This window comes from Martes martes (assembly GCF_963455335.1).
Source record: "Martes martes genome assembly, chromosome: 16".
NCBI classification, from domain to species: Eukaryota; Metazoa; Chordata; class Mammalia; order Carnivora; family Mustelidae; genus Martes; species Martes martes.
In genome coordinates, this window is record NC_137904.1 from 25,650,268 (window position 1) to 25,668,444 (window position 18,177).

General features: G+C 45.3%; 1 protein-coding gene across 3 annotated transcripts in view; it reads right to left on the bottom strand.

Annotated features, from left to right (window-relative positions):
* The window catches only part of MYO1D (myosin ID), a 339,001-nt gene that overhangs the window by 137,159 nt on the left and 183,665 nt on the right, over positions 1 to 18,177 (bottom strand). For 2 of the 3 annotated variants that reach the window (XM_080825904.1, XM_080825902.1), the window contains exons 17-19: positions 12,943 to 13,166; positions 7,823 to 7,967; positions 7,186 to 7,290 (exon numbers count right to left, since the gene is read on the bottom strand). In XM_080825904.1, the coding sequence (XP_080682030.1) occupies positions 7,186 to 7,290; positions 7,823 to 7,967; positions 12,943 to 13,166 (474 nt within the window). The remainder of the gene's footprint in view (positions 1 to 7,185; positions 7,291 to 7,822; positions 7,968 to 12,942; positions 13,167 to 18,177) is intronic. The other variant, XM_080825903.1, reaches the window with a different exon arrangement.

Below are 18,177 nucleotides of genomic sequence, written 5' to 3' on the forward strand. Positions count from 1 at the left end.
GCACAAAAACATTTCTGAACAACTATAAAGTCCTATCTCTCAGTGATTAGAGGGAAAAGCAAAGCAAAACAACAAAGAACACTATAAACCCTCCCCTAAGCAAAACAGAAGGCGAACCTGTGATAATATTTCCCCCTCCCCCGCTCCCCAGATTATATTTTCAAGATGCAAACGAAGAAGTTAGAGACTAATTGGAACGCACTGTTGCCTTTGCTGGTTGTACAGCTAACTAAATTAGGGTAGGTAAGGCAGGACACAGCAGGGTATGCTGCTGTAGGTAGGAGCGCAAACTAAAATGTAGGTTTGCAACAGTCTTCTCCCCTCTGCCTCATAGTTTTAGAGATCTGTCAATTTGGCAAACACTGCTTTTGTAACCAAAGCATATTTTTCAGTCTTCAACTTGACAAAAATGGTATCTGTAATTAAGAGTAAAGTAGAATGTATGTGGGAAACTAATGACTGCTCTTGGCAGTGATTATCTACCTCACATAGCAATGATTTTGGCCATAAGAGGGATTTGGCCCTTGTCAGAGGGCTCGAAACAAGGTGACTGTAGAGCTCCTGCGTTAGCATTTTTCTAAGTTGTTCTGCACAACCCCAGCCTCATGAGATGCTTTGTGAGAGAAAGGGTTCCAAGTCAGGTTGGTTGGAGGAACCTTGCAAACCACAGCCTCCCCTAAGATACTCATAACCCATGAATGTATTAGAGGCTCTGAGCATTCTGCACTTAAAGAACATATTGGATTGCTTTACCCAGCATTTCCCACAGATGATACAAGGCAACCTTTTTATAAACACATGAATAAATCCAACAGCACACTGGTTTCTGAAACGCATGGGGGAGGACACTAATCATTTGTATGCATGTTAAAGCTGGGGGACGAGAGGGCATCTAGAGTGGAACGTGGGTCATAAGCAACAGTCGTGCTCCTCATCTTTGGCCAAATCACCTAAGAAATAGAGGTGTGTTGCCCGAGAGTATGAAAAAAGAAAAGCGCTTTGCCTAATTTCGCGAGGTCACACAAGAGTCAAAAACAATCGCCTGCCACAATGGTAAAAGTGGAGAGTACTTTCTTTTTTGTGATCTGTCCATGAGTTAGCTTGGAAACCAAAGGCAAAAACCTCAAAGCAGCCATTTTACTGAAGGGCTGTTTAGAAATACTACATTCCTTTTTATATAAAAACATAATTTCTAATGAGAACAGGTCACACACCCCTAGCTTGTGCTTAGCAACCCAAATCATCCTTAAAACAGATTGAGTGGGAACGACATCCTGTCCCAAAGAAGGAGCTTTAAGCTGCGTTACAGCAGAATCGAAGTGGCAAAGAGAAAATTTTAACAAACACACATCAATTTGTAAATTCAAATTTAATTAAAATAATGATGGCATAGGAACACCTTTTCTTTCTCATAAACTCATACGGTAATAAAAAAACTGGATCACAGACTCAGTGTTAGAAGAGATCTCATCTTATTTCTTCCGTGAACCATGCTAAAATCCTCAACCAAAGAAAACTCCCCATCACCTGGCTCTTGCCCAGATCCTTCTGGCGATCTATTTATAGTTTTAGTCAACACCACAGGGGGTCAGAGCTAAAGGTCCCCTGAAGAGTCAGACCAACAGAAAACACATTCTGGGCTAGTGTAGCTATTTGCAGAAGTCTCCAACCTTAAAGGACATTTTATAACTGTAGTTAATAGAAGGTGGTTGTTCTCAAAAGAATCAAAGCATAAAGAAGGAGGCCTTACTGAAATCATGTCAAGTTTACCTTGGCACATGCTTGGGATTAAATAATTTCTAGGAAAGACATTAAAGACAACACCAAAACCCCCAAACAATCTGACTGGAAAATGGACAGAAGACCCGTATAGACATTTTGCCAAAGATGTGCTGATGGCCAGCAGGCCTGTGAAAAGACGCTCACAGCACTCATCATCAGGGACGTGCAAATCAGGACCACAATGAGCTATCCCCTCACACCTGTCAGAGTGGTTAGAATCAAAGACAAGAGGGGCGCCTGGGTGGCTCAGTGGGTTAAAGCCTCTGCCTTCAGCTCAGGTCATGATCCCAGGGTCCTGGGTTTGAGCCCCGCATCGGGCTCCCCACTCAGCGGGAAGCCTGCTTTCCCCCCCTCCTCTCTGCCTACTTGTGATCTCTGTCAAATGAATAAATAAAATCTTAAAAAAAAAAGAATCAAAGACAAGAAAAAACAAATACTGGTGAGGATGTGGAGAAGGAACCCTCACGCACTGTTGGCGGGAATGTAATTTGGTGCAGCCACTGCGGAAAACATTATGTGTCTCAAAAAATTAAAAATAGAAATACCATATGGTCCAATAATTCTACTACTGGGTGGGTATTTACCCAAAGGAAATGAGAATACTAATTTAAAAAGATATTTGCACCCTTATGTTTATTGTAGTATTATTTACAACAATCAAAATATGGAAGCAATTTAAGTGTCCATCAATAAACGGATAAGGAAGATGTGTTATACACACACACACACACACACACACACACACAGAGAACATCACGCAGCCATAAAAACAATGAGATCTTGCCATTTGCAACAACATAGATGAATGCAGAGGGTATTATGCGACGTGAGATAAGTCAGACTGAGAAAGACAACTGCCGATGATTTCACTCATATGTGGGATTTAAAAAACAAATAAATACACAAAAAGCAGAATAGGACCTGTCAATGCAGAGAAAAAACCCCAAACTCATGGTTGCCAGAGGGAAGGGGTGGAGGGGCGTGGGAGAAACAGGCTTCCAGTTATGGAGAGAAGTCGTCGTGGGAATAAAAGGGACGACATGGAAATACAGTCAATGATGTTGTAATAGTATGGTATGATGACAGGTGGTAGCTGTCATCAGTGAGCACAGTGTAATGTATAGAGCTGCTGAATCACTACGTTGTACTTTAATGTAACATTATGTGTCAACTATACTCAAATTAAAAAAAAAACTAAGCTATAGTGTGAAGAAATATTATTTTTTATTGACTTTGGAAGCACAGGAGCATGACTAAGAATTTTCGGCCTTTATCCAGTAGGACCCAGGGAGAAACAGGCGGTCAGACATCACATTGTCACCACTGGAAAGACAGAATCAGAGGCATCAGGGTTTTCCAAAGCAGATGACATAATTCTCAAAACCACTCGACACTCTTCGATTGTTCTTATTACTAACGTGACTTCCCACATAGCTTGATACTAGAAAGGAAGTACCCTAGAGAGTAGATATGAGAATCCACTAGCATGGTATGTTCCTTTGTGGAATTCACACATTGACACTGCGGCTCATACACTATTTTATGTCTGATTCTGGCCCACAAGAGCCACTCTTGATGATCTGATCACCTCCAGGTCCGCTATAAAAGAGCTTCTGGATCTATGAGTTCAGAATTAGACTCCACTTGGTTAACCACCCAACCGCCAGCAAGCTTTCCTACTTCATTCTGATTTTTTTTTTAAAGCTACTCTCTATTTTCTTAGTCTACATTATATAGAGGTGATCTCCTCTTCCTTAGAATGTTTGAATACCCTGCCCCTGGTCACCAACATTCTATGTTCTTTCTCCGTTAATGGACTAATGTAGTACTTCATGTAAGTGGAATCACATAGTTTTTGTCTTTGTGTCTTATTCACCTAGATGATATCTTCAAGGTCATCCATGCTGTAGGCATGTACTTCCTTCCTCTTTATGCTTAATAAGTTTCCCATTGCCTGGATACACATGTCCTTCCTTCCTTCCTTCTTCCCTTTTTTCCTTCCTTCCCTTCCTTCCTTTCTCTCTCTCCCTTTCTTTCTCTCTTTCCCTCCCTCCCTCCCTTTTCTTCCTTCCCTCCCTCTTTCTTTCTTTCTTTTTGTCTTTTTCCTTCTTTTCTCTCTTCCTTTTCCTTCCTTCCTCCCTCCCACCATCCCTCCCTCCCTTTCTTCCAAGAATCCCAACCAGGCTCCAAACCTAGCACAGAGCCTGACGGGGGGCTCCATCTCATGACCCTAAGCTCACAACCTGAGCTGAAATCAAGAGTCACAGGCTTTAACTGACTGAACAACCCAGGTGCCCCGGATATATGTCTTCTGTATTCATCTGTCCATGCACATTTGTGTTGTTTCCATCTTTAACTACCGTGAATGCTGCTGTGAGTGTTGTCGTATGCTCAATTATCGTTTTGAGAGATTTAAATAATAAGAAAAATATTATGTACTTACACATGAGGCCACCATTCTCCGTGCTCCTCATTCCTTGGTTATGCCCACATCACCATCTGGAACCACTTTCCTTCCGTCTGAAGGCCATTCTCCAGCATTTCCTGTAGTGCGTATTTTTGGATATGCTCAAAGACGTCTTTATTTCGCTTTGGTTTTTAAAAGCTATATTTGCTGGGTGCAGAATTGTAGGTTGACAGCTGTTCTTTTCCTTCAGTAAAAGAAGTTTTAAAGCTGTTGCCCCACTGTCTTCCTGCTTGCCCTATTTCTGACAAGAAGTCTGATGCATTCTCACCTTTCTCCTCTCTATTTTTTTTCTTTACTGCTGCATTTAAGGGATTTGATCATGTTGTGCCTCCGTACAGTGTTCTTCCTGTCTCTCGTGTTTGAGGTTTGTTGAGTTCCTTGGGTCTAAGAGTTTGCAGTTTTCATTGAATTTGGAAAAATTTCAGCCATTATTTCTTCAAATATTTTGAATTCCCCCCTTCTCTTCCCTCCACTCGGGGCTCCACGTGCCCATATATTGGGCTACTGGACATCGGCTCATAGGGCCCCAATATTTTGCTCTTCTTTTTTTAGGGTGGTTGCATCTTCCCCCCTTTGCTCTGTGTGTTTTATTCAAGGTAGTTTTATTGTTCTTTCTTCAAGTTTACTAATCTTTCTTCTGCAGCATCTAAACTGCTTTTAATCTCATCAAGTATATTAAAAAAAATCTGAGACGCTGTGTTTTCCATCTCTATCCATAACATACACGTAACAATTATTTTAGTGACCTTGTCTTTTAATTCTATAATCTACGTCAGTCCTGGATCCTTTTGAATGACTGACTTTTCTTCTCACTATAGGTTAGAGTCTCCTGCTGCTTTTGTAGGCCTGGTAATTTTGGATCCAATGTCATGCATTCTGAATCTTCTCTTTTGGGTGCTGGTGAGTTCACATTCTTGGGTGTACCTCTGAACACTGTTCTGGGACACTGTTAGGTTGCTTGGAAAGAGTCTGATTCTTTCAAGTCATGTTTTCAAGATTTGCTGGGTGGGATTAGGGCAGTGTTTAGTCAAGGGCTAATTCCTCCCCATGACCTGTACTGTCCATACTCTACCAAGCATCCCATGAATCACGAGTGTTTCCCATGGCTGGTGGGAGCAGGTACTACCTGTGAGTACTTGGTTCTGGTTGCCGCTTACCCTCTGGGGTGGTTCTTGCTCTAGCCTTGGGCAGTTTCCTCACACGCACACACGTTGAGTCGTGCTCAGCTCAGGCAAATACCTGTCGCGGACCCCTTGAGGCTATCCAGAGGTCTCTCCATACTCTCTGTGCAGCTTGCTCTTCTTTGGCACTCTCCTCTGCAAACTCTAGCTGCCCTAGTGTCTCCCGGCTCAGCCCTCTTGTTTCTGTCAGGGAGTCCATTAAGATCCACCTGTGCTCCCCCAATCCCACCAGAGACTAGAATGTTTCTCCAGGAAGTCAATCAGCTGTCTGTAGGGCTCACTTGTCTGTTTCTCAGATCTTGATGTGCAGTGACGGAAGAACCATTGTTTCATAGATTCTGTCCTTTTAGTTTGTATTTTTTTAACATATTTCCTCCTTTTGCTCATTTTATAGCTATGTTGTATTTTACTGGGCACAAACACAATTATCTACTAATCTCATCATATATTAATGGTATTTTTTTCCAGTTTTTTGGCTATTACAATGTACAAAACTACATCTTTGGATGTATGTGTGAATATATCGTAGCATAAATCCTGAGTTCTGGAATTCCTAGATTAAGTGGTCTGGGCATTTAAAATTTTGGTAGCTCTTGCCAAACTGTTCACTCAAAAGGGCTGTATCTTATCAACAGTGTTTCCCTAAATTTCGTGCAAACACTGGTTAACAATGTGTTAAAGTTTGCCTATTACAGTGGAAAAATATTTCATTATTTTGATCTGAATAATACAGCAATTGTGTACTTTTTCAATATTCAAAACAAAACACCCCAAGTCACCCACACTTGGGCTTTTGTTTTCGAGGTAAATCTTTTATCATTTTCTTCATTCCTACTTTGGATACTGGCATATTTATGTCAATATTTCTTCTGGGGTCAATCTAGGAAATTTTGTTAAAGATTTCTGTATTTATCTTAGAGTGAGAGAAAGAGAGAGCAGGAGGGGGAGAGGGAGAGAGAGAATGCCAAGCAGATTCCCCGCTGAGTGTGGAGCCCAATGCGGGGCTCAATCCCAGGACCCTTAGAGATCATGACCCGAGCTGAAATCAAGAGTTGGATGCTTAACCAACTGAGCCACTCGGACACCCCAGAAATTCACCCGTTTCATTAATATTTGGAAACTTATCTGCCTAATTTTCACAAAATGCTTTTTAAAAAATTAATCATTGCAACTTCCTATTTTGTGAAAAGCATTTTGAAGTTTTGAAAAACCGACCATGTCTCCTGCCTTCCCCTCTCCGACTTCCACACTTCACTAGCCCCACGGACACCATCTGCAGGCAAGTAACAGTCCACACACACGTCTTGCCTCAGATAAACAACGACTAGATTCACAGCATGTGTAACTCGCCCTCCCCCGCCACCCAAATTCTCTGTCCTCCCTTTTCTAGACTCTGTTCTTCCTCCCTCCTTCCCCACCTTTAAAATAGCTATCAAACATGTACAAGAAGTACTGAATGACCATGAGCTACAAGGCAGACCAGTACGTGCTGGGAAAAGACAGGTGAGCCATAAAGTTACCAATGTTGGAATACAGGGAGGAACCCCCCCAAAACCAAAAATGTCCACTTCCTACCCGCACAGCCATAGTCACCTTGGCCACCGCACCCTGACCCCAGCACGGGTGGGTGGCACTCAGTGTCGGCAGAGCTGGGGCTGTCGCTGCGGTCCTGTTTTACTGCCGTCACGGCGATGTAAGGGCCTCTGAACCCAGCCCCGTCTCCCCTGGAAGGGGGGCTGCCCCAGCCCGCCTCACCTTACGGACGTGACAGGAAAAGAGTACGTTCATGTATTTGTCCTTCCGTTTCAGCTCGTTTGCGACGGGGACAAAGGTGCCTGAGGTCTGAGGTGTATCTGGCTTCTGAAAGAAAAGGGGAACGTGATGAAAAGAATCTGCTTAGCAATTTGGAGGAAAAGGCAATCTCTTGGTGGCCTGGCTTTCCAGCCCCGCTCAGACCATTCTCGGCATGCGTACTTTTATCTCTCACCCCAGGTGCCCGGCTGCCACAGGGGGTGTTAACGCCACCGAAGGGCCTATAAAATTTTTAAAATATGTAATGGGAGGGAGGATGAAATGCAGCTCTAGGAATAGTTAATATAAAGGTGGTAATTAAAAACAGCTGCTGAATTATGCAAGGGAAGGTTCAAATGCTCAAAAATTGGTTTGGGAGTCTGCCTTGTACCTATGGCGTGGAGCGGCAGACAGCCCTTTTTAAAGCAAGGGAAACATCAAACACCACACAGTTAGAAGCAACAAAATCTTTCAGTTCAGTATCGCCCATAGCAGTTTAGTTTCTGTAGGGATCTTATTCTTCCCACGAAGTTTTGGAGAAAAATTCTTCCCTTTCTCAGTAAAGGGAGGATCAGATTCTGGTTTGCTCTCCCGTACGTACCGAAGCAAGATAGTTGCCCTCCCAGGCCCTCTGGAGCCCAAGGTCAGCCCTCTGACCCTTCAGCATTTCCATGGCTGCAACCTTGGCCCTGACCTGGGGCAGGTCAGAAGCAGGCAGGCTCTTGATAAGCTCGGATGCTCTCCATCTGGAAGCAAATAAGTGAAATGTCTTAGGATTTAGAAACCCAATCCCATTCGTGCCCCCAAATAACCGGGCTGCCATTAAGCAGAATTTAAACCAAAGTACTTGCAAGGATACCCTAAAAAAAAGGAAAAGAAAGGTCTCCAAAATGTACACAGAACTTGTTAAAATACACATAGTTCTTTAGACAAAGATCTTTGTATAACTTGCTTTGTCATTTGTGCGTTTTGAAAGCAACTAGAACTTCATGACACATGGGTTTTCTCATGACATTTATAGTCAGGGCACAGAAAGTCATTCAACACTGAGGTACTCACTGAGCCCTTTCTAGGCACTTACTAAACTCCAGAGGCTATTCTGGGCATTGGATCGAGGGATCCAACAAAGGGATCGAGGTCTTTTCTGCTAGGTGCTTACCTTCCTGAAGCAGGGACGGACAATGAACCAACAAGAATGTGTGATGTGCTCAGGGCTATGGAGAAAGAAATCTGGCGAGGAAAGGACAGGAGGGCGGTGGTGGGAGGAGCAGGGGGTGGGCACTGCTGTGTGGAAGAAGGCTGGAGGGGGTACGAGGCTATTTCCACGAGGCACGTGGGAGAGGTCGGTGGCTGGGATCTGGTAGAGAGTGGTGGAGGCAGAGACACGTGCTGGTCCTGGATGCGTTTTGCAGGACACACCAGTAGATTTACTGATGGATTCGATATGGGAACAAGAGAATAAGGGGGAATTTAAAGACGACCCCAAGACCGTTGGGTCCAAGGAACTGAAAGCACACACTAAAAATAATCTATCCCTGATCGAGGAAAGTAAGCACACAGCTTTTATTCTCTCCCGGCCTTACTTGAACTCACGTCTTGCTTTCTGCCACGGGAGCTTGAAGCAGGGGCTGGAAACAAACCCAGAGCTTCTTCACAGCAGACAGAATCCTCAAGGCCAGTGGTCCCCTAGCTGTCTTCCACAGAGCACGAGGCCGAGGGACACCTAACACGGAGAGGTGCTCCCTCCCCCAGGCACGTTCGCAGAACCTGAGACTGCTTCCATCTAAGATTTTCCCGAGATGGATTCTGGCTTCAGGACAGTGACTTGAGCCGAAAGGTTTGCTTTTCTCTCCGAAACTCCCACCGCAACAATCAAATAAATATACAAAGAAGGAAAAGCTCTGTAGCAGCACTGGAGAATGGGAAGGATGTCAGTGAACTGCAAGACAGGAAGACTTTCTTGGAGATTCGAAGTAGACTGGACCAAGCCGTGGGAGGAGTGGCTCAGAGCTGAGCCGTCCACTCGGTGGAAGGAGAGGAACCCCTTTGCTGGAAACGGCCCGGAAAGTGCTTGGGCCGCAGGCAGCTGTGGCTGGTGGCCAGGCCAGGCAGTGAAGGATCTCACAGCGGGAGAGATGCCATCTCTTTGCACAAAGAATGCCTGCCCATGACGAGATGGGGCCCCTGCTGTAGGGGGAGCATCAGAGGTAGGAGGATATAATAACAGTAGCCTTGGAAAAAGGAAAGGCTCAGCCAGCGAAATTCTCCTCTCTGGTTTCCGTGGCCAATGGACACTGCAATGGGACAGACTGTTCTAAGATCATTCCAGAAGATGCTGGAAGAATGACAGGCTGGGAGCAGCTGTCAAGGTCACTGGTGATAGGTACATCCCACAACACTAAGTGGCTTGCAGAGCAACTGCCCCAGTTTGTCCTTGGGTCCCAAATTTTATTCCCCAGAGGAAGGTAGAGGCAGTCTTTGCTGTCTGCTGGTCTTTTCTCAGCCTCAGTGTCTAGTCCATCTGTTCCTTCTTTACTGCCCACTGTGGCCCAGGACAAGGTCCACCCCTGACTGACTGCAGAGTGCAGAGGCACACGGGGCACCTGGGAACTGGCCCATATAGCCACGAAGAGAGCCAGCCAGATTCCTCACCCTGCTCAAGGAAACCACGCTCTAGAAACGCCTGTAGTCCCCAACACCATCTCTATGGTGGCCTAAAAATCACCTGCCTCAACCCCATGAACAGGGGGACAAAGCTGAGCATGAGGAAGGCTTCCAGCCTTCCCAGAAGGAAAAAGAATTACTGTGAGAAACAGGAGTGAGCTTAACCGTGATTAATGTTGGGATTTTGGAAAAATCAGAAACCCCCCCAAAAACACAAGCCAACAATCACGGTGGAGTCCTTTAGCGCACTTCTCTTGGTAGTCCACAGATCACAAAAGGGGAGAATACATCAAGTAGGAAACAGTGACTCTCTCAGGGGTTGGTAAACCACAGTCTGTGCCAAATTCAGCCCATGGCCTGGTTTTGTGCTGCTCACAAGCTAAGAATAGCTTTTTACATGTTTGACAAAACCAGAGCAAAACAAAGTATGTGACAAAGACCATATGCAGCCCATAAAGCCTGTGATGTTCATTACCCGGCCCTTCACAGAAAAAGTTTGCCTTTGGATGAGATTCACACAACTGGCAGGGCTCCTTCATGGTGCATGTGCACGTGTGCATGTGTGTGTGTATACACATGTGTGTGCAAAGTCAGCCGGCAGAGCAGACACATTATTTTCAAAATGCTCAGACACCTGAAGCCCTGAGAAGGCTGGACTGTCTTCCCATCCTTCTTGTCTGTCACCATCTCCCTGGAACCCAGGCCAGTGCCCACAACACAGCTGGCCTTGAGGGAATATGTGCTGAATGAATAAATGGAATTTGGCAAAAATTCATCAATTCTAGGCCATCTACAAAACCATCAGAATCTAAAAAGAAGCCCACACAGGCCACAGTGCAGCACAAAATCAATAATGCTTTGTGGCCGTTAAAAGTACTACACGGATCTTTCCTTACTGTCATAGACAGGTCTCCAGAACATTTTTAAGTCGTCCTATAACCCTGCTTGTGTGAAAAAGAGCCCAGATGATCTGTGACTGGGGACTGTACACGCATACACTCTGAGTATGAGCCAACATTTCTACAGTGTTCATTACGTGTCAAGCACAATCTGAAATACTTTATATATACATTTACTCATAATCTTTCCAACAACCCTATGAACAGGTACTACTGTTAGAGCACTTTATGGATATGGTAACCGAGGCTCAGACAGATTATCTAATGTGCCCAAGGTTACACAACGAGGCATCAGCAGAGTTAGACTGTAAACCCAGGCTCCCGGGATCTGTGCTCCTAACCACTATACCATGCTGTCTCTTCCATGTGGGCGTGTGCTTGGAAATGCACAGAGGCAGACACAGAAGGATACAAACTAATTGTTAATGAGGGATTATCCTAGGGGAAGGAAATAAAATGGGGGAAACAAGAGGAGGTGCGGAGGATTTCAACTTTATATCTTCTACATTTCTATATTATTTCACTTTTTAAAAAAACCACAATGAGCATATATATTCAGGCATAGCTTAATCACTTTTTTTAAAAAAATTTTATTTATTTGTCAGAGAGAGAGAAGAGTACACACAAGCAGGCAGAGAGGCAGGCACAGAGAGAGGAGAAAGCAGGCTCCCTGCCGAGCAAGGAGCCCGATGCGGGACTCGATCCCAGGACCCCAGGATCATGGCCTGAGCCGAAGGCAGCGGCTCAACCCACTGAGCCACCCAGGCGTCCCCTAGCTTAATCACTTTTTAAATTAAGTTGAAATTCAGGTTACAGATGATACCATTCATGAAAAACACTTACCTGTGCATTAAATGCCTGCCAGCATACAACGAACATTTATAGTATTAGAGCTGAGAACTGAGGTAATTTTGCTTTCAATAATTCCTTCTTGAGCTTTTCTTTTTATTAGATATCATTTCTTTTCTTTCTTTCTTCTTCTTTTTTTTTTTTTTACAAAAAGCCAAATGGGGTATAGATTAAAGAATTTTATTTCTATGCATTTTTATTTATCTTTTGTTATCTGCCACCAATTACACAGAGCTAATTCTAAAGGAAGACAAAATCTGATTTAGCATAGAATTATAAATTAGTTCTTTTACATTCGGCATGCCGATTATTTCATAGTGCTCTTTGTAGAAGACCACACGGCCAAATGGCCACATTTGAGAACCCTTAGCTCACTTTCTGTACCTAAGGCACAGCTAAATGTATCTGGTGCACACCAGCAACAAACAAGCAGCAGTGAAAGCAGCTATGAATCGCTACAGATTCAGATTGAGGGCAGTTTATGAAAAATGAGATCAGCTGGACAGATACCAGATTTAACATAGGTGTTTATTTATTTGTGTTTTAAAAAAAGGTTGCTCTAAAATAAATTATTTTCCCTCTCATACTTTAAAGTAATTCGGGGGGCACCTGGGTGACACAGTCAGTTAAGCATCCAACTCTTGGTTTCGGCTTTAGGTTGTGATCTTGGGGTCATGAGATCGAGCCTGATGCAGGGATCTGTGCTCAGTGTCGAGTCTGCTTGATTCTCCCTCTCTCCCTCTGCCCCTCCTGCTCGTGCTCTCTCTCTCTCTCTCTTTCAAATAAATAAATCTTAAACAAACATCATCTGGGAAACTTTAGAAAGGACCTCTGTTTGGGCCCCACTCCCTCCTTCTGTTACACAGGACTTTCTGGAGGCAGGATGTGGGCCTCGGTACGCTTCATAAACTCCTTGGTAGGTTTCATAACCAGGATCGAGAAGTGTTGCCCTGAAAGCATTAACGCCCTTTCCAGTTGGAGTTATGGGTGGTGACTGTAATAGCTAGTTATTATTTGCTAATAAGAGAAGGAGACAGCGTGCTAATAGCTTTTCTTAACTGTGGCGTGATCCAGGCGTGGTGGCGCATGGCTGTCCACGGCTAGAGGGAGAATAAAAAGCACAGTCCCGTTGTTCTGAGCAGCACACAGATGCCCCTGAGAGTGGCATCTACAGAACTGAAGACCTCAGGCAGGAGGCGTCCTGCAAACGCAAACGGCTGAGCCCACAGCACGGCCTCAGATCTGGGGCTTTAGACGTTAGGGGTGTTCCCTTAATGGGAGCAGCACATACCAACAGGCCCTTTCTTACCTATTAAAAATGGCCTGTAAGGCCTCCTCGAAACGGCGGAGAACTTTAGGTGGGGTTGGCCACTTCACGTGCTTGCCGTGGTCCTTCATGGTCTTGACGCCGTGGAAGCGTCTGGCAACCTCGTGAATGTATGACTTCACTTTGTAACGCCGGTAGTACCGGATAATTGTCAGAGCTGCCTTGGTTCTCTTGTACCGCATGCGGGCCAGCGTGCCTCGCCACACCTTCACACCAGAAGGAAGAAAAAGACAAGTGTTGCGGGCTGGCTGAGTCAGTGGTATATGACTTTGAACTTGTATAAGATCCTCTGCTTAGAAACTACCAAGGCCGGGGGTGGGGAGGGGATCGTGCCTGAGGTCGACAGAGCACGTCTATTCCACCTGCCACCAACAGATGGCGCCAGGAGCCACGCCGGCACTCGCTTCCGTGGTCTCGCTGTTCCCCACCGGCAGTGGGATGTGTGCCGCCTCAGCAGCAGTGCGTTTGAACTTTTAAGGGTCATGAAGAGAGGAGAGCCAAAATGCAAACGTCTCTGCGGAAGTATGTGAAGAGCATGGAAAGGAAGCAAGATGAGGCAGAACCAAAAGCCATCAACATCTACAGTTCTTGAATGAAACCTGGCTTTACACAGATTACACCACTGGCCGCCGCTGGACCGTCCCGTTGGATTCACAGACAGACTTATATAAGAGCTGTGCAGTCCCCTTCCCCAGGTGCTGGGTAAATTCCCCCCCAAACTCAGATGTAATCCCGGGGAAAGGGGAACACAGAGGAAGAGGAACAGTACACAAATCTTTGTTTACATTGTTTCGGAGCTCAGAAATCAATCAGACAGTATATAAATGTCTTGTGCCAGCTGTACCCAGGCATGGTGAAGTCAGAGATACTTACTTATACTTCTCCTTCAGGATCCTCTGCCCAGATTCCTGTACTTCTCAATCTCTTGAGTAAAAAGAAATTTGGTATAATCTTCACTTCATTCTTGGCTCCCCCCCCCCCCCCAACGTGTCCTCCACCGCCACAATGTACTCTTTCTCCTACAGTATTCCCAGCATAGACCCCCCTTCTCTTCCTTTCTTTTTAAAAATTTATTTATTTGACAGAAAGAGATCACAAGTAGGCAGAGAGGCAGGCAGGGAGAGGGAGAAGCAGGCTCCCCACTGAGCAAGGAGCCTGATGCTAGGCTCGATCCCAGGACCTTGAAACAATGACCTGAGCAGAAGGCAGAGGCTTAACCCACTGAGCCACCCAGGTGCCCCCTTCTCTTCCTTTCTGCCACTCAGATCTCCAAGACCCCAAACTACTCGCACTGCTTTCTTCAACAAACTCCTTGGACACCCCACTGTCACGTTCCGGTTGATATTTACTGTGGCTATGTAGATAGCCAGTCCCAATTCTTGCGGTGCTGGTATTAAGCACCCCTTCACTGTCTCTGGCCTCCTGGGACCAAGATTTTCGACCTCTGATTCAAAGCCCACAGTAAAAGCTCCAGCCTCCCTCGGGTCTCTTGCATTTCCTCTTAAATCTCCACCTGTGCCACCAATTTCTCAGAAAAGCTGGTGCAATGCCTCTTTTATTCCATCATTTTAGGTGTTTCTTTATGCAGATTCCTAAGCTGGCACCACGGGCTTGTGATGTGCTCTTTTTTTCAACCTGCTGCACCACAAGGACAGATTTGTTTGCATGGGACGCAGGAGGAGGTCACCAAGGGACTCCAAAGAGGAACTAATGAGTCAAGGAAAATCACGCTATGTGAGGGAAACGTGACACATGAGCAGTTTGCAATGGGAACCTAGAGCTTGCCTATATCCAGAATATATAAAAACTGTGAGGCAATGAGAACTTGTTTCTGGATGTGGCGTCGGTACAGCAACCCTTTTTAGCCAAAATGGTCTCTTCCCCGTCGCCAAATCCATCATGCAGATGGCTTTGTTACGCCTCCTCCCGAGAGCTAAAATAAAGGTCCCTTCTTTAGCATCTCGAAAAAAAAACGACAGAATACAATTACAGGGTGGAAGTCTGTGATTCAATTTCTTACACAAAACACATTCTTAAAGTTTCATACTGTTTGTTGCTTTCCTCTATTTTTGAAGAGGAAGGAAATTAAGACTCCCTGGAGCCATACCTGTATAGAAAATCAATCCTTAATTTCCAAGGAGGGTTCACAAAATTTCTCATTAAAATGCTTTTGGTTTAAGTCTTCAGCAATTGGGGGGGGGGAAGCATTTGATAAGAAAGCGTTTCTTAAGGAGTAGGTTTTTGTGTTTAACTTTTAAAAAAAGATTTATTTATTTGAGAGAGAGAGAGCGTATGTGCATGAACTTGGGGGGAGGTAGGGAGATGCAGGAGAGGAAGGGAGAGAATCTCCAGCAGACTGCCCGCTGAGCACAGAGCCCAATGTGGGGCTTGATCTCGGGACCCTGAGATCATCACCTGAGCTGAACCAAGAGTGCAATGCTCAACCGACTGAGCCACCCAGGTGCCCTTATGTGCAGGTATTTTTTTAAAGCTTTGCTTATTTATTTTGGGGGTGGGGAGAGAGAGCGTGTGAGTGGAGAGAGGGGCAGAGGGAGAGGGAGACAAACAGATTTCCCACTTAGCGGGGAGCCCGATGTGGGGCTTGATCTCATGACCCTGAGATCGTGACCCAAGTTGAAATCAACAGTCAGACGCTTAACTGACTAAGCCACCCAGGAGCCCCTGGAAACTCTTTAAGGAATGTGAGCCATTCGTTCTCAGCCGACTAATTGTCCCCAGACAGTGCTGGACTGGGTATTGTTTCATTCTTCCACCTCTCATATGGACCGGATGTCCATGATGTATACGCTTTATCTGGTCTCTCCATTGCTTAAGAGGAATGACAAGTGAGCTGGGGCTTTCAGGGGATACCATCATGCTCCCTCAATAATGAAGAAATGTACCAGACGTTTGCTTCACTGAGTCTGGGGGGTCTTGCAGTCTTCTGGCTTGGTTGAGGACAGGAATTTTCCCCCATGTCTTGAGCTCTTTCTTGATTCGGCTCTATTATTCTTAGCAGATGCTCCCCCTACTCCTTGCCTACTTATTGATATGTCAGAGGCAGGAAAGATGGTAAACCTTCTTGACTCCTCTTGCCTGCGGGAAAGTGTCTTCTTGATGGAAGAAAGGGTCTCTGCTGGAGGTGTGGGCAATTCCAGGCACCCCCCGCTCCGGCATACCTTTATACTTGATGCCAACACCATCAAAAGCAATGAGACGTCTCAGAATTCCCTCCTTATATGGCTCCATGTTCCATTCTTCTCTTTGAAGAATATATTGATTTTTTTTAGCACCTTTGTTCAATTTGCTCCAGTTTTTCTTTTTCTGGGTGACACCTCATTTTATGGTATGAAGTTGGGATTCTTTTCTTGGTTTCAGGGTTCATGGGTTCTCTGTTGTCATTTTTACATTTTTTTTTCATTTTTACATTTTTGTTAATTTCAGCAAATTTGGGGGAAAGGAATTTTTGTGAGCCTGGCAGTTACATTATCAGCTTTGTCAGACGCCCTCAGGCTTTAATTTTTTAACATCAGGAAAAAAACATTGAAAAACTACAGAGGAAAATGACTGCATGCAAAAAAAAAATTATTGATGTATTTTTCCTTGTAATCTAAGCATATTGGTTTAAGGAGGTATGTTCCCAGGAGTTGGTGAGCCTGTGTGGGGGAGGGTTGTTCTTGATTTTCCCACCAAGGGTCTGCAGGGTGGATTAGGTATAAGACAGATTTTCCACTTCCCTTTTTATTTAAAGCAGCTTAAACTGCTGGGTCTCTCAAGAGTCATATAAAGTACATGTCTGTGGAGGACTTTGCCTGATGATGGGAGGTCGGAAAACAGAGTGTTAAATGTTACATTCAACAGCAAATGTTTAATAATTATATGCATAGGTCAGAGAGGCTCAACCAAAAAACAAGGGAGCCAAAGGGGCCCTTATTAAAACAATATTAACATTAAAGAGGAACTAACCAGATATTATGTGTTGTAGGGTATGATGTAAGAGAGGGGACGCTGAAGGCTGAAGGCGACCCTGTGGGATCTGGGAGGAAAAGTTAAGCAGGAGCTATAAAGCAGAGGGCAGACTGACAGAGGAGAGGGCCAGCACATCATTACTTAGGAAGAAGAAAGAATGGAGGCAAACAGAGAGGCTGACTCAGAGGGAACAGCCAAGGGACAAAGAGAGACCATCAGAGAGCACTCAGAGAGTTCAACTGCTCTCTTGGATACTTTCGCCCCCTGAAGTCAGTTCCGCCAACACAGCAGCCAGAGTGATCCTTTTAAGGCTGAAATCAGATCATGTCACTTCTCTACTTGAAACTTTGCCACTGCTCTTCAGTTCCCTGAGTGACAGCCAGAGCCCCCGCACTAAGCCACAAGGGCCCACGTTCTCTGGGGCAGTTACCTCCCCCGTTGACTCCAGCCCCCTCTGGACTCGGGGCTGCTCCCTCTGCCTGGAATGATCTCCCTCCCTGGATGTCACATGGCCCACTTCTTCACCCTCTCTCTGCATCCTGCTCTCTGCGCCCTTCCCAATGAGACTGACCCTGACCTTCCCAGTTACAATTCAGCTTGTCTCCATCTTCCCCACCTGGCGCACTCCGTGCTTCCCACCATGCTCTAGCATTATTCCTGCCTCTAGCACTCCATGCTACAACACAGCATGAAACCCACACGTTACTGCATTGTTTACGCTCTCCTCCTGCTGGCATTTCAGCTCTAGCAGGCCAAGGGCTCTTTGTCTCTTTTACTCACTGATGAAACTCCACTGCCTAGAACTATGCCAAGGACACAGGAGCCACTCAATCATATCTGCAGAATGAATGAACGTTTTCACCTTCATCTTCCAAGCCTGGTACTGAATCTTACATTTTGGCTTTCACGTTTTCCATTTTTAAGACTCATCCTTGTTCTCCAAATATTATTTATTTAAAAGATTTTATTTGAGGGGTGCCTGGGTGGCTCAGTGGGTTGGGGCCTCTGCCTTCGGCTCAGGTCGTGATCCCAGGGTCCTGGGATCGAGCCCTGCATCGGGCTCCCTGCTTGGTGGGGAGCCTGCTTCCCCCCCTCTCTTTCTGCCTGCCCCTCTGCCTACTTGTGATCTCTGTCTGCCAAGTAAATAAATAAAATCTTAAAAAAAAAAGTTTTTATTTGAGAGAGAGCGAGCGAGCATGAGTGGGGAGCCGGAGGGAGAGGAAGAGGGAGAAACAGGTTCTCCACTGA